Below are 15,774 nucleotides of genomic sequence, written 5' to 3' on the forward strand. Positions count from 1 at the left end.
AGTAGGAAACTGGGTCAGCTAATCCTCCCGGCAAAGATGGATGAGCTGTTTTAGATGGGGCCACGTGGTGGTATATGGTCTCAGTATTTCACTATGGGTCACCAGTACTAGCCTAAAATATGTACTATAGTAAAAAATAAGTAATGATCAACCTTTGGCTTCAGCTCTAACTTCCGATGTATTAGTGTATGGCTGATTTTACATTTTAGGTGTAAACTCTGTTTAATAACCATTGACCTCTTTCTCCTGTTACGTAGGACTGCGACTGGTTATACCTCTGACCAGGACAAGTCAAGATACATTGGGCCTCATGCACAAAGATGGCTCTAAGAAAAAAGTGTCAGTGTTGCCGATAGCAACCAATCAGATCACTCGTTTGCTTTTCAAACTTGGGCTGGAAAAATTAAAGCTGAAATCTGATTGGTTACTCTGGGATACAGATGCCTTTTCTTAGAACAGTTTTTATATGCAAGGACCATAATGGTGGAATTCCCCTTTAAGTCTTTACTATATAAATCCACTAATCCCTGTGAATATTCCCTAACATACTTCAGTCTTTTTTTTGGCACATTTTGTATTATCTAATAATATAAAATGGCTGCCATTTATAGCAGGCTGTATTGTTCCTGTGGAGCTAAAATCTTGATGGATGTTTTTGTTTGCTGGCAGCAAACTGAGGTCTTGTAAATATTAGTTGCATAATTTTTTATTATACTGTGGTTGTTTTATTTACATAAAACCAGAGAACACCTAGGTAAAACGGCTCTCGTTGCCCATAGCAACCAATAATAGTGCAGCTTTCATTTTTCCCCAAGCAGTTTATGAGATGAAAGCTGAGCTCTGATTTGCCAGTTTTTCTGTCACAGTTATGATACATGAGGCCCCATACAATGCGGCAGAAAACGGTCCTGTCTGTCATGGTTTTGACTTCAATGGTAGATAGATTAGATAGATATGAGATATAGATATGCGATAGTTAGATAGAATAGATAAGAGATAGATAGATATGAGATATAGATATGCGATAGTTAGATAGGATAGATAGATAGTGACTTAGTTAATTAGTTAGTTGGGATCTTTCTTCCTTCTTTCTCGGATTTTAGTGGAAGCTTTTCATCAACTGGAACAATAGCTGCATAGACTACGGTCTCCGCCAAAATGGCGACTCCTCCTTCTGTACTGGAGCCAAAGAGCGAGCGCGTCGCTGGGCCTCTAGTGCCCGGAGTACTGTAGGTACCACACAAAGGATGAAGGGGGGCTTTTTTTTGTTGTGGCCCCGATAATATGGCGACACGAAAAAGACCACAGTGTCCCTAAGTCTGCTCGGCGGAAGTTGGCTCTTTGTCGCTCAAGATGGCGGCTGGCATGTACCTGGAACATTATTTGGACAGTAAGTGATGTGGAATGATGTGGGTTATAGAAAGATTGAGATTTGATGTCCCGGGCGCTGATGCTGGAGGAGGGAGGAATCATCTGGGAGGAGTCTCAGGGAAAGAAGGACATTCTGGGAGGCACAGGGAAAGGGGAGCTGGTATGAAAGGGGCAAGATTATGTGGGCAGGTAATAGGAATATCTCCGGGGGCAGTATACCAGGACAGGCACAGGTAAAGGGGCAGTATACCAGGACAGGCACAGGTAAAGGGGCAGTATACCAGGACAGGCACAGGTAAAGGGGCAGTATACCAGGACTGGCACAGGTAAAGGGGCAGTATACCAGGACAGGCACAGGTAAAGGGGCAGTATACCAGGACTGGCACAGGTAAAGGGGCAGTATACCAGGACAGGCACAGGTAAAGGGGCAGTATACCAGGACAGGCACAGGTAAAGGGGCAGTATACCAGGACAGGCACAGGTAAAGGGGCAGTATACCAGGACAGGCACAGGTAAAGGGGCAGTATACCAGGACAGGCACAGGTAAAGGGGCAGTATACCAGGACTGGCACAGGTAAAGGGGCAGTATACCAGGACAGGCACAGGTAAAGGGGCAGTATACCAGGACTGGCACAGGTAAAGGGGCAGTATACCAGGACAGGCACAGGTAAAGGGGCAGTATACCAGGACTGGCACAGGTAAAGGGGCAGAATACCAGGACTGGCACAGGTAAAGGGGCAGTATACCAGGGCTGGCACAAGTAAAGGGGCAGTATACCAGGACTGGCACAGGTAAAGGGGCAGTATACCAGGACAGGCACAGGTAAAGGGGCAGTATACCAGGACTGGCACAGGTAAGGGGGCAGTATACCAGGACTGGCACAGGTAAAGGGGCAGTATACCAGGACAGGCACAGGTAAAGGGGCAGTATACCAGGACAGGCACAGGTAAAGGGGCAGTATACCAGGACTGGCACAGGTAAAGGGGCAGTATACCAGGACAGGCACAGGTAAAGGGGCAGTATACCAGGACTGGCACAGGTAAAGGGGCAGAATACCAGGACTGGCACAGGTAAAGGGGCAGTATACCAGGGCTGGCACAAGTAAAGGGGCAGTATACCAGGACTGGCACAGGTAAAGGGGCAGTTTACCAGGACTGGCACAGGTAAAGGGGCAGTATACCAGGACAGGCACAGGTAAAGGGGCAGTATACCAGGACTGGCACAGGTAAAGGGGCAGTATACCAGGACTGGCACAGGTAAAGGGGCAGTATACCAGGACTGGCACAGGTAAAGGGGCAGTATACCAGGACTGGCACAGGTAAAGGGGCAGTTTACCAGGACTGGCACAGGTAAAGGGGCAGTATACCAGGACTGGCACAGGTAAAGGGGCAGTATACCAGGACTGGCACAGGTAAAGGGGCAGTTTACCAGGACTGGCACAGGTAAAGGGACAGTATACCAGGACTGGCACAGGTAAAGGGGCAGTTTACCAGGACTGGCACAGGTAAAGAGGCAGTATACCAGGACTGGCACAGGTAAAGGGGCAGTATACCAGGACTGGCACAGGTAAAGGGGCAGTATACCAGGGCTGGCACAAGTAAAGGGGCAGTATACCAGGACTGGCACAGGTAAAGGGGCAGTATACCAGGACAGGCACAGGTAAAGGGGCAGTATACCAGGACTGGCACAGGTAAAGGGGCAGTATACCAGGACTGGCACAGGTAAAGGGGCAGTATACCAGGACTGGCACAGGTAAAGGGGCAGTATATCAGGGCTGGCACAGGTAAAGGGGCAGTATACCAGGACTGGCACAAGTAAAGGGGCAGTATACCAGGACAGGCAGAGGTAAAGGAGCAGTATACCAGGACTGGCACAGGTAAAGGGGCAGTATACCAGGGCTGGCACAGGTAAAGGGTCAGTATACCAGGGCAGGCAGAGGTAAAGGAGCAGTATACCAGGACTGGCACAGGTAAAGGGGCAGTATACCAGGGCTGGCACAAGTAAAGGGGCAGTATACCAGGGCTGGCAGAGGTAAAGGGGCAGTATACCAGGGCTGGCAGAGGTAAAGGGGCAGTATACCAGGACTGGCATAGGTAAAGAGCAGTATACCAGGACTGGCAGAGGTAAAGGGGCAGTATACCCGGGCTGGCACGGGTAAAGGGGCAGTATACCCGGGCTGGCACGGGTAAAGGGGCAGTATACCAGGGCTGACATAGGTAAAGGGCAGTATACCAGGACTGGCAGAGGTAAAGGGGCAGTATACCCGGGCTGGCACGGGTAAAGGGGCAGTATACCAGGGCTGGCACGGGTAAAGGGGCAGTATACCAGGGCTGACATAGGTAAAGGGCAGTATACCAGGACTGGCAGAGGTAAAGGGGCAGTATACCCGGGCTGGCACGGGTAAAGGGGCAGTATACCAGGGCTGGCACGGGTAAAGGGGCAGTATACCAGGGCTGACATAGGTAAAGGGCAGTATACCAGGACTGGCAGAGGTAAAGGGGCAGTATACCCGGGCTGGCACGGGTAAAGGGGCAGTATATCAGGGCTGGCACGGGTAAAGGGGCAGTATACCAGGACTGGCACAAGTAAAGGGGCAGTATACCAGGGCAGCCAGAGGTAAAGGGGCAGTATACCAGGGCTGGCACAGGTAAAGGGTCAGTATACCAGGGCAGGCAGAGGTAAAGGGGCAGTATACCAGGACTGGCACAGGTAAAGGGGCAGTATACCAGGGCTGGCACAAGTAAAGGGGCAGTATACCAGGACTGGCACAGGTAAAGGGGCAGTATACCAGGACTGGCACAGGTAAAGGGGCAGAATACCAGGGCTGGCAGAGGTAAAGGGCAGTATACCAGGACTGGCAGAGGTAAAGGGGCAGTATACCCGGGCTGGCCCGGGTAAAGGGGCAGTATACCAGGGCTGACATAGGTAAAGGGCAGTATACCAGGACTGGCAGAGGTAAAGGGGCAGTATACCAGGGCTGGTACAGGTAAATTGAATCTTTCTTGGCAGTTGGCACAGTTATAGGGGCAGTATTTTTGGAGCTGGCACGGGTAAACAGGGTAAAATCCTTGCAGCTGGCACAAGATAAAGTGACAACAAAGGCAGTGAGAGAGGGATATCCTGGAGACTGGCAGACATAGGACAGCTGATATACTTGAAGCTGGCACACGGGGCGGAGGTGAAATCCTAGCAAGTGCCATAGTGAAGCAAATTGCTTTTATTGCCATCTGGCACCTTGTCACTGGTCTCTATCCTGGGAACTGGCACAGAGAGGAGGTTGATGTCTTGGGATCGGGCACAGGCAACAGGGAGTTGGAGTAAAATGAATATATTGGAGCTGGCACAGAAAACCAACGATGTCCAGAATCATTTCCAGAGAACAGTGGGAGATCTGGCGTCTTTTGCCCCCGGAGCGGGTGAGGGATCTGCTGATCAGTTGTCTAGTTTTCTGGTTGTTTTTTTTTTAGCAAAAAATCTAAATGTTTCACTGGATATAATTGTAGCAAACTCTCAGCTGCGAGCAGGACTAGCTCTGTATGGTTGTTCCTATTCCCTGACAACAACCAGAGTTCTTGCATATGGTGCAAAATTGAAATGTAAAGTATATTAGAAAATGTCTTATTATTATATAATGAATGCCCCTGGTTGACCTCGTCGCTATCGCCTCTGATTTTTAGGTATAGAAAATTTGCCGTTTGAGCTCCAAAGGAACTTCCAGCTGATGAGGGATCTTGACCAGAGGACAGAAGGTGAGTGTGGACGGTGGATATGACAATACGTGGTGCCAAGTGTTGGCTGCAGCAGTGACATCACTATGGGTGGGTGACATGTCACCACTGCGCCCAGTGATTGGCTGACGCAGTCACATGGCACTTGACGATATGTCACCTCTGTGCAATGGAGAATCTCAGTGACTGGCAACGTTGTAACGCCCCCGACGCCAAAAGTATATTCCAAGTTTTTTAAGGATTGTAACACCCACTTAATACATGCTTCTTCTTCATTGCTCCAGATCTGAAATGTCACATAGATCGCCTGTCCTGTCAGTACATGAGCGGCGCCCGAACCCTGAGCTCCGAGGAAAAGCTCCAGCTCCTCAGACAAGTGCAGGAGGCGTACAGTAAATGCAAGGAGTATGGAGATGACAAAGTGCAGCTGGCCATGCAGACGTACGAAATGGTGAGTGACGGACGATGGGATGAGATCAGATAGATGCATACAATAAAATTCCTTTAATCCGGCATCAATGGGATATAATGGGTCCCAGATTATCGTATTGTCTTGTGTGGTTTCTTTCTACTCGGTCTTCTGCTTCTGGGCTTGTGAAATGTCACATTATACTAAAGTTCCGTGTTTGAAACAAGTGCTGAATTATCAAACTTTCTAGATTATTGGATGCCGGTTTAATGGACTTTTACTAAACACGAAGAGTTAACACCTGGAGACGCATCTACTCCTTGTAACACAATCTACAGCCGGTGGAGTGAGACTCCAACTGTATCCGATAAAATGGCTGTAATGATTTAGGTAATTTATTCTTTCTTCTTTTCAGGTGGACAAACACATACGGAGGTTGGACACGGACCTCGCCCGCTTTGAGGCTGATCTGAAAGAAAAGCACATTGAATCCAGTGACTATGACAGCTGCTCCAGCAAAGGCAAAAAGAGTGAGGAGATGAGTTACCTGCCCGGTCATTCTGCCTTCCTGCCCCTGGAAACTCCTAAAAGCCTATGTCCACCTAATATACAGTTTACATACAGAATTAATCTACGAGAAGTTGAGTCACTGTGTACATACATTATATTACTTATCCTGTACTGATCCTGAGTTACATCCTGTATTATATTCCAGAGCTGCACTCACTATTCTGCTGGTGGAGTCACTGTGTATATACATTACATTACTTATCCTGTACTGATCCTGAGTTATATCCTGTATTATACTCCAGAGCTGCACTCACTATTCTGCTGGTGGAGTCACTGTGTACATACTTTATATTACTTATCCTGTACTGATCCTGAGTTACATCCTGTATTATACTCCAGAGCTGCACTCACTATTCTGCTGGTGGGTCACTGTATACATACATTACATTACTTATCCTGTACTGATCCTGAGTTACATCCTGTATTATACTCCAGAGCTGCACTCACTATTCTGCTGGTGGAGTCACTGTGTACATACATGACATTACTTATCCTGTACTGATCCTGAGTTATATCCTGTATTATACTCCAGAGCTGCGCTCACTATATACAGGAAGTAACTCAGGATTTAGCCTCTACTGTAAATGATAAGAATATTAGAAGTCACTGACTAGTTCTGTGACCATGTAAAACGACAAGGCCGCACACAGATCCTCGTGAAGACCCTTTTCGATTTAGTCTTTTTGCTGACAATTAAAATGGCAGATTCCCCCATTAAATTAACCCTCATGTTTGGCCGGTCCCGTCTCTCTCATGATTAAATATTCATGGGAGAGACCGGACGCATCCATGGCGCCTTTCTTGTTTAGGTGCTTTGCATGCAGCCACATGACCCAAGAGGGTCGCCTTATTGGCATGTAGGGGGCTCTTGCAGCACCATCGGCTCACGGGGGAATTCATCAGTTGCTAGTGGTTGCTTTTTATCAGATGCCATAATGTAAAGGAGTCTCCTATGGAGATAAAGGGTGAGGAGCCATCACCTCCAGCACTGGTTTGTGTACAGGCCGATGACAACATTAGTCAATTATTAACTCTTCATGCTCCTGGCAGTTCTTTCATTACACCTACATTAGATCCATACATCTTCTATACATTCTTATCTCCCGAATACCTTTGCCTGGAACAAGATCTTCCTCTCTCGCTTCCTCCACGGGACTGATGGAATTCTTACTTTCTTAGTAAATAAAACGTTCCCAATAAATCATCACTTCTTTTTTCTTACCTCCAGATCTGGCCCCTCACCCCTTTTGTTCCTGTCCCAACATTGGGATAACACTCTGATTATCCTTCCTGCAGAAGGTAGAGGTCAGAAGGAGAAGAAAGCCCCTAAGGTCAGATCAAAGGTGAAGAACTCCGACGACGAGACAACAAAGAGCGGACAGAAGAAGATCAAATTGGTTCAGACGTAAGTGACCTGTAATTTGGGGTGTAAAAAAATGGGCTTAGAGAGAACGGGCGTTGTTTAAAGCAGATCTTAGCGCTCGTGGTATCTGCAACTGCTACCTCATGGGTGGTTGAGCTGTTGTAGTTTATAATCGTTCTATCATTTGTGTGATAGAAATCAACCCCCAAAGTGCTGACTTCCTGCTGAGCTTGTGCTTATTCACAACAGCTAAATGGACAAAGCAGAGCTGCAGTGTAAAGCATGGGAAATTGACAGGGCAGCCACCTGTGCCTCTAAGGCAGGATAGTTTCACACTACCTCAGACTCGTATAGACAGGGCAGGTACACTAGACTTACTGAACATCCAAAAACGAAAGAAAAATAATAGAAACGCAGGTAAACACCGCCTGCCGGCTGCACCTCCACCTCTATAGGGACAGCAGGGTAGGATAAGTATGTACCATCTGCAGTGATTCTGATTTCTATTCCTTTCTAGGACAGAATACAGCACTCCTGCCAGTAATTTCGGGAAAGTGCAGCCTTCTGATGTATTGGATATGCCTGTGGACCCCAATGAGCCCACATACTGCCTGTGCCACCAGGTCTCATATGGAGAGATGATTGGCTGTGACAACCCCGATGTAAGTCCCTTCATTTGCTGATTTGAGGTTATTATCATAAATGTCCCAGTATAAATATAATAGTGATCGGATATAAAACCTTCATTGCTATTAAAGCATCCGGCCACTCTGCAGAAATGACCAGGGAGGATTTCCTGTAAGGGTATGTTCACATGGGCTATGTTCGGACGTTTTTCAGGCAGTAAACGTCCCGAAAAACGGCTGAAAACTCGGAATTAGAACGCCTACAAACATCTGCCCATTGATTGCAATGGGAAAAACGGCGTTCTGTTCGGAGTTTGTGTGTGCACATACCCTAAGATGACATATATATATATTTATAGGCTCTGTTCACACCATGTCAGCCTGCAGTCAAAGGTATACGGTGGAAATATTCCCCTATATATACTGAAGACTCCAATACATGCCGCTTTATAGCCATACAGTGGCATACGTCGCCCACTGGCCACACGGTATATGATATTTGCGGTTGCCCACTATATAGGTTAGCGCAATTTTTCCTATACAGTAAAAAAGAAATAAAATGGTACACGAAGGAGGCCAAGAGGACACTCATGCACCGAAGGTGTTTACATATTAAAATGTGAACAGAGCAAAGTCATGGGCAGGATGTAGTGCCGGCACGCCGCGTACTTATAACAGCCGGGCATACACGATCACTAAAAGCCTTTAGGGCTGTCTAGTATTAGTCACGGTTGGGGTACACCTTAGGTAAAAAGAATAATTACATTAACAACTAAAAACAGTGACGTCAAAACAATTCTCGATCCTCAAGGCCAAAGTTGACTCCAGTCCAGACCATGCTCTGGACTCTGGACTGATACATTGTAACAAACTACCAGTGAGATTTGTGCTGGATCGCAGTGCTATTAACAGTATAAGGGCGGATTTACACGAACGTGTAATACGTCCGTGCAACGCGCGATCTCCCCCATTCTCGTGATCGGTGGGGTTTCCAGCGGTGGGACCTACAGCGATCAAACACTAATCACCTATCCTGTGGACAGGGCCCTGACTCCATCTGAAGGCTGCACTTTGAATTCAATGGTGCATTTAGCGGAGAGGTGGTCGCACATGCACGGTCACTTTCCAGTATGGTCTATAGGGGAAGCAATGGACGATGGTCCCATGTGTCCAGTTTACTATAATGCAGTGCAACTGTGCATGCGTGTCCTTCTCTCCGCTGCATACAGGAGGCATGGGACCCCTTTTTCTTTAGGTTAATGGGGGTACCAGCAGTTGGACTGCCAGCGATTAAATATTTGTGGCACAAATCATGGAGAAGTGCAGGAAAGTAGGGTGCGTGCGTGGAGCTGTATACAAAGACGTGGAGTCCGAGGCCGCAGGGGGAGCACCCTGGGGTTACAAGCGGCCCACCACCGGTAAATCATCAGTTATTTTATAATCCATCTACATGAAACATCTGCTGTATAAATCACTAATGCTCTCCCTTATGTCTGTACGTCCATCTTTATGTGCGTCTGCTTTATCACCTCAGTGCTCCATCGAATGGTTTCACTTTGCCTGCGTCGGCCTGGCTACAAAACCTCGTGGAAAATGGTGAGTGCATTTTTCTTGCTCTTTGATCCCACCCTTTCCCCTCACAGTGATAGATTCCTGTCCTCTTTGCTGCCCCTTAAAGGGTAACTAAATGTTCAACAAACTTCTGACATGTCATAGTGTCATAACCGCGCTGGTACAAGTTACCCATCTCCACAGCGCCGCTTCCTACAAGGTTTTTTCTATTGACCAGCGGCAATAGAGTTTGACAAAGGCCGGCAAACGTTCCACCTTTTCTCTTATATTGCCTTATTTAAATAAAGCCATTTAGCATATTTCAACCAAAGGAGTGCTTGAGTTTATCTTTGCAAGTATCTACGGGGCGGGAACCCTACCTATAGCCCGCAGACAACCTGCAGAGGGCCACAGATTTGATCTACATGTCATAGTGACATATCAGAAGTTTTGATTGGTGGGGGTCCGAGCACTGAGACCCCCACCAATCGCTAAAACTAAGCGGCTGAAGTGCTCGTGAGGGCTCAGCCACTTAGTTTCTGTTCAGCTTTTTTCGGGAAGCCGATGTATCGGTGTAGGGGCTCATAGACTTTCTATTGTGTCCGTACTCCGATACATTGATTTCCTGAAAAAGCCGAACAGATACGAAGCGGCTGAGCGCTCACATGAACACTTCTGCCGCTTCGTTTTAGCGATTGGTGGGGGTCTCCGTGCTCGGACCCCCACCAATCAAAACATCTGACATGTCACTATGACATGTCAGAAGTTTGTTGACCGTTTAGTTACCCTGTAATGCCTCTGATCTGTCTTCATGGCTCCCCCTCAGCGCTCCCCCGCAGTGCTGCTGCTTTGTGCTTCTTGCTCCTCAGTCTTCTCCTCTGATCTGTCTTCATGGCTCCCCCGCAGTGCTGCTGCTTTGTGCTTCTTGCTCCTCAGTCTTCTCCTCTGATCTTCCTCTTTGTGACACTTTTTCGTCTTTCTTGCTCCTCCTCAGTGCCATCTCTTTGCCCGCCTGGCTTCTCTTCAGTGCCACCTCTTCATTTCTTTCATGTCACTTTATGTTGCTTACCCCTCCTCTGCGCCACCTTTTTACCTTTCTAGCTACAAGTCTCTGCTTTGACCTCCTCGCTCATCACCAGAGCCACTCTGTCGTCTTCCTTGACCCTTTTTTTATTCAGTGCCACCAATCGTTTCCTTCCTTCTCTGCAGTGCCACTCTGTTGCGTTCCTTGCTCCTTCTCGTTGCCACCACCTGAGCTTCCCAGCCTAGTGTCTCCATGTTGTCCTCATCACTCTTCCGCAGTCCACCACTTTGACGTTTCTCTTCTCCCTAGTACCGCTGCTTTGCCCATGTACCATCATTATAGACTTGTGTCTCCTATCCCTCTGCATGCTACTTGTATCGCATCTCTTCATTTACCTTCTTCTTCTTCCTTCCTTTTCTTATTGTCTTATTTGTCCTTTTGCTGCAGGTACTGCCCCCGCTGCTCTCAGGAGAGGAAGAAGAAATAAGGTGCTCCGCAGAGGCTCCCCGTGGGGAGAGGGCAGCGAGTACAAGGGAGCGGGTGCTACCTGCTTCTTTTTGTGTGTCCTAGGGGGACAGTTACAGATGATGTCAATGACAGTATTAGAAGTTACCTCCAGGTGCTGTTGTATTGCTGTGCATGAGGAGGAAACACTCTTATTGTGACAGCATTAGCCACGTGATGAGCCGAGGGGCCACCAGAGAGCGCTCTAGGCGCAGCCTCGGTCTTGTCATTTTGCGTAACTTTCACGCTGGGTCCTGATCCTCCTCCCAGCTTTCAGACGTCCGCTTCACCCCTTCCATTTTATTACTGGCTCTATCATTTAGCGCAACTTATTCTACGTCTCTAGACACTTTCCACGTCACCCTGACAGTTTCTCACCTCCTTATATCTCTTCTTATGAACTACCTCCAGATAATGTTCTGTATCTGCCTTCCTGCTCTCATTTGCTGTATAAAGACACGTAATCTCTTTTTATTTTATTTTCAACATATTCTGTAAATTTATATTTCTAAAAACATTAAGTAGCAAAACACTACAGAACATGACAGGTGCCAAATGTGTTACCTCTTCCCTCCAAACTTCCCATTTCCTTCCACTTTTAACCTTTGTACTTCACGGTTTTTCTTCAGTTTGACTTCTTTCCCCTTCACGTTAACCTCTCACGTTAGGCCTTTCTTTCACCTTCACTCTTTTCCTACATCTTTCTCCTTTTCTTCCCTTTACCTAGACATCTGCCCTTACGCCACTCACCTAAACATCGACCTTCAAAGAGGTTTTCCGTACTTTAAAAATTGTGTGCAGAAGGTGTAACTGCAGTAAGATTACTGTCTGTAGCTGAAGTGTCTCTGTAAGTCAGTCCCACATGACATGCTGCTGGTGTTTATCTCCTGCTTATGTGACAACCACGTGTTTACAGTACGGGACCTCTCCCCTCGCCTCCCTACCAGTAGTATGGGACGTCACACATCACATGCCTCTTATCTCCACTGCTCCCTGCTCTTCCCCCCCTTCCTGCTTGTTTCAGGAGGGATCGTGTTTCACATGCTGGGCAGCAGATGTCGGCGAAACCCGCTAATTTTGGCAGGATCGGGCAACTATCTAATGTGTATGGCGACAGCACTCGGCTGGTGTAGCTAGCGCCAATCAACGAGACATCGTTGATTGGCGCTCGTTTGCTCCTGTCACACGGAGCTATGGATGAGGGCGAGCGGTCATTAGTCCGATTGCTCGTCACCATACATTATTATCATGCCGGTAGCGCGTCTCCGTTTACACACCAAGATGTGCTGCCGAAAACCATTATCTTTTACTTTTTTAAAACGATACGATCAGAAGATGATCGAGAGATTGCTCGTTCATCTGCTGATCGTTCCCGTTTACACAGGGCAATTATCGGCAAGGAGCGTTATATTGACACTCGTATGCCCGATAATCGTCCTGTGTAAAACCCCCTTTATGCCACCTAAGCACTACAGATAAATAAATATGCATTGCTGCTGAATCTACTTACAATAGTGAGATTCTTAGCGCATAGTTTGATCAAATTGTGTGAGCCCACCTGCCACGACTAGGCACTCTCTATAGGTGGGAACCTATGCTGCACATACACCCAGAACTGGGACTAAACCTACATATTCTTGGGGAAAGTAGGAACCAGCATTAAGCGGAATCGGAAGGAATAGTTATTGGCTGATATTTAAAGTGTTATGGCCTGCTTTATTCCATTAACCTCCACCTAGACACCTGCTCTTACCCCACTCACCTCCACCTGGACATCAGTCGTCACTCCATTCAACTCTATCTGTACCTGCTCTTACCCCACTCACCTCCACCTGGACATCAGTCGTCACTCCATTCAACTCTATCTGTACCTGCTCTTACCCCACTCACCTCCACCTGGACATCAGTCGTCACTTCATTCAACTCTATCTGTACCTGCTCTTACCCCACTCACCTCCACCTGGACATCAGTCGTCACTTCATTCAACTCTATCTGTACCTGCTCTTACCCCACTCACCTCCACCTGGACATCAGTCCTCACTCCATTCAACTCTATCTGTACCTGCTCTTACCCCACTCACCTCCACCTGGAAATCAGTCCTCACTTCATTCAACTCTATCTGTACCTGCTCTTACCCCACTCACCTCCACCTGGACATCAGTCCTCACTTCATTCAACTCTATCTGTACCTGCTCTTACCCCACTCACCTCCACCTGGACATCAGTCCTCACTCCATTCAACTCTATCTGTACCTGCTCTTACCCCACTCACCTCCACCTGGACATCAGTCCTCACTTCATTCAACTCTATCTGTACCTGCTCTTACCCCACTCACCTCCACCTGGACATCAGTCCTCACTCCATTCAACTCTATCTGTACCTGCTCTTACCCCACTCACCTGGACATCAGTCGTCACTTGATTCAACGCTATCTCTACCTGCTCTTACCCCACTCAACTCCACCCAGACATTCGCCCAAACTCCACTCACCTCTACGTAGAAATCTCCCCCCCCCCATCTCCACCTTTGTCGCCTCATTTTTTTCTCACTTCCATGGTCCCTGCTTTTCACACTACTTCATTTTGGTGCTGACTTATTTGTCTTCCTTTTTACTGGAAATGTACAATCCATGAATTCACACTGTAGCAGCAAATGTCATAAGGATTTTCCTATAAGCAGTGACTGCTGGTAGCGCCTGCGCGCACGCGTCTCTAACGCTGTAACTGCCGCAGTGTCGGAGGGGCCGCATTATTTATTCAGGGCTAAATCTTTTGCATTCCGGGTGTTGCTGCATTCGTTACAAACGCTCAATAATCTGGACTAATAAAGTTTTCTCTGCCATTTGTATTCTTTGTTAATCATGAAAACACTAATTTTTAAAGGTGCGAGTCCTCATCCCCCACATCTTCCCACCTGCACAATCTCCGAGTGCACCTTCTCTACAGTCAATCCTGTATATGTATTTTATTCTGATTTACTAGTGAAAGAATAAATTAATAGTAAACGTCTACGTGTCGTGCGTTATGTCATTAATACATTCAGAATGTGAACACGATGGCTGTCGCTGGTTACACAGTTAAAGGGGTTGTGCAAGATTCCAAAAACATGGCTGCATTCTTCAAAAAAAAACAGCGCCACACCTGTCCACAGGTTGAGTGTGGTACTGCAGCTCAGCTCCATTCACTTCAATAGAGCTAAGCTGCAGTACCAAACATAAACTCTGTGTGGCGCTGCCTTTTGACGAATGCAGCCATGTCTTTGTAATTCTGTACAACCCATTTAAAGCGCATATGCATTTTTAGGTAGTGCTTGCCGACCATTTAGTTTCTTCTGTACCGGGTGATTTTTAGTTTTAGCACAGCTATGATCAGTTTAGATGCATTGTCCGTTGGAGGAGCACAGGCTGCTTCTGTGTCCGTCCCCCATGCTTTACACTACAGCTCAGATTAAGTTAGTGAATGGAGAGACATTTCCTATTACAGCAAGGACAGAATGATTATAAACGCTAAGCAACTAAATAAAAAAAAGGAGAAAAAGAAGATTATAAGGTAAACTGACTGACACATGAGCCTCAACAAACGGGGAAGCCGACTTTTTGTAATTAGGATTTAAGGGGTTTTCTCAGAACACCTCTAGGCTGTGTTCACACTGAGTTTTTTGCAGGAGGAAAATTCCTCCTGCAAAAACTGCTCCAGTAGGTTTTTGCACAGTGGTTTGACAAAAACTCGTCAAAACACTCGTCGAGGTTTTTTTTCCCTCTTTCTGACTGATTGAAATGGGGTTTTGGAGGCGGAAACCGCCTCAAGATGGGTCATGACGCTTCTTTTTACCGCGACGCGTTTTTTTTACTCGCGGTAAAAAAACTCATCCAACTCCCATTGAGATCAATGGGAGGCATTTTCGGGCGGTTTTTGAGGAGTTTTTATGCGCGGTTTCTGCGTCAAAAAACTCAGTGTGAACAGGGCCTAAAGTTCCTCCAAATAGGAAAATAATAAAGTTTGTGAACGCAGATGTGAACGAAGCCTTAGCTTTAAAATTCTTTGTTCCCCACGTCTTGTGGATACATTCTCCTCCAGTGTTATGATTCGTGATATTAGGCCGGGTTCACACACAGTTTTTTGCAGGAGGAAAATCTGCCTCAAAATCCGCGACATACGCTTTTTCTGACTCTCATTGATGTCAATGGGAGGTCAGAGGCGTAAACGCCCAAAGATAGGGCATGTCCCTACAGTTTATCCGGCTGGTGAAATAATGGGATCGTTTTATAGCTGAGACTTTTACGTTCATCGGCTGATCTTTGTCTGGTTTATGCCTCATGAACTGGGCCGTGCCCGTAATCACTGACTGTGATTGCGGGCACGGCCAGCCGCGGACAGCCACCCGCATTTTCGGCCCGTGCTCCCATACATAGTAGGGAGCACAGTCCGTAAAAAGCAAAAGATAGGACATGTCCGATCTTTTGCCGCGGCTTTCTACGGCCCGAACACCTTCCCGTAAATATAACGGAAGGTGTCCGTGGACAATAGAAGTGAATGGGCCCGTAATTACGGACGAAATCTACGGTCGTGTGCTCGGGGCCTTACACAGGGCGATGATTAGGGAGGAGTTTTCTACCGATCATTGGG

General features: G+C 47.2%; 1 protein-coding gene across 2 annotated transcripts; it reads left to right on the top strand.

Moving 5' to 3' along the window:
* Window positions 1-905: 905 nt before the first annotated feature.
* ING4 (inhibitor of growth family member 4) lies at window positions 906-14,157 on the top strand. 2 transcript variants are annotated; one of them, XM_075842974.1, is made up of 8 exons: window positions 906-1,390; window positions 5,049-5,120; window positions 5,384-5,550; window positions 5,924-6,038; window positions 7,375-7,483; window positions 7,959-8,103; window positions 9,602-9,663; window positions 11,090-14,157. In XM_075842974.1, exons 1-8 carry the CDS (start codon window positions 1,354-1,356, stop codon window positions 11,127-11,129), a joined length of 747 nt encoding a protein of 248 aa, XP_075699089.1. In that variant the 5' UTR covers window positions 906-1,353; the 3' UTR covers window positions 11,130-14,157. The 2 variants fall into 2 exon arrangements, with proteins under 2 accessions (XP_075699089.1, XP_075699087.1); XM_075842972.1 differs by lacking the exon at window positions 906-1,390 and adding an exon at window positions 3,107-4,787.
* Window positions 14,158-15,774: the final 1,617 nt, after the last annotated feature.

This window comes from Rhinoderma darwinii, chromosome 11 (genome assembly GCF_050947455.1).
Source record: "Rhinoderma darwinii isolate aRhiDar2 chromosome 11, aRhiDar2.hap1, whole genome shotgun sequence".
NCBI classification, from domain to species: domain Eukaryota; kingdom Metazoa; phylum Chordata; class Amphibia; order Anura; family Rhinodermatidae; genus Rhinoderma; species Rhinoderma darwinii.

What these genes read in the sequence shown, in the direction of transcription:
- ING4 (XM_075842972.1), top strand. Translation starts at nt 4,652, where the DNA reads ATGTCTTGGGATCGGGCACAGGCAACAGGGAGTTGGAGTAAAATGAAT. An exon ending in AAGATCAAATTGGTTCAGAC is followed by an intron (nt 7,484 to 7,958) that starts GTAAGTGACCTG and finishes ATTCCTTTCTAG; the next exon opens with GACAGAATACAGCACTCCTG. An exon ending in ACAAAACCTCGTGGAAAATG is followed by an intron (nt 9,664 to 11,089) that starts GTGAGTGCATTT and finishes CTTTTGCTGCAG; the next exon opens with GTACTGCCCCCGCTGCTCTC.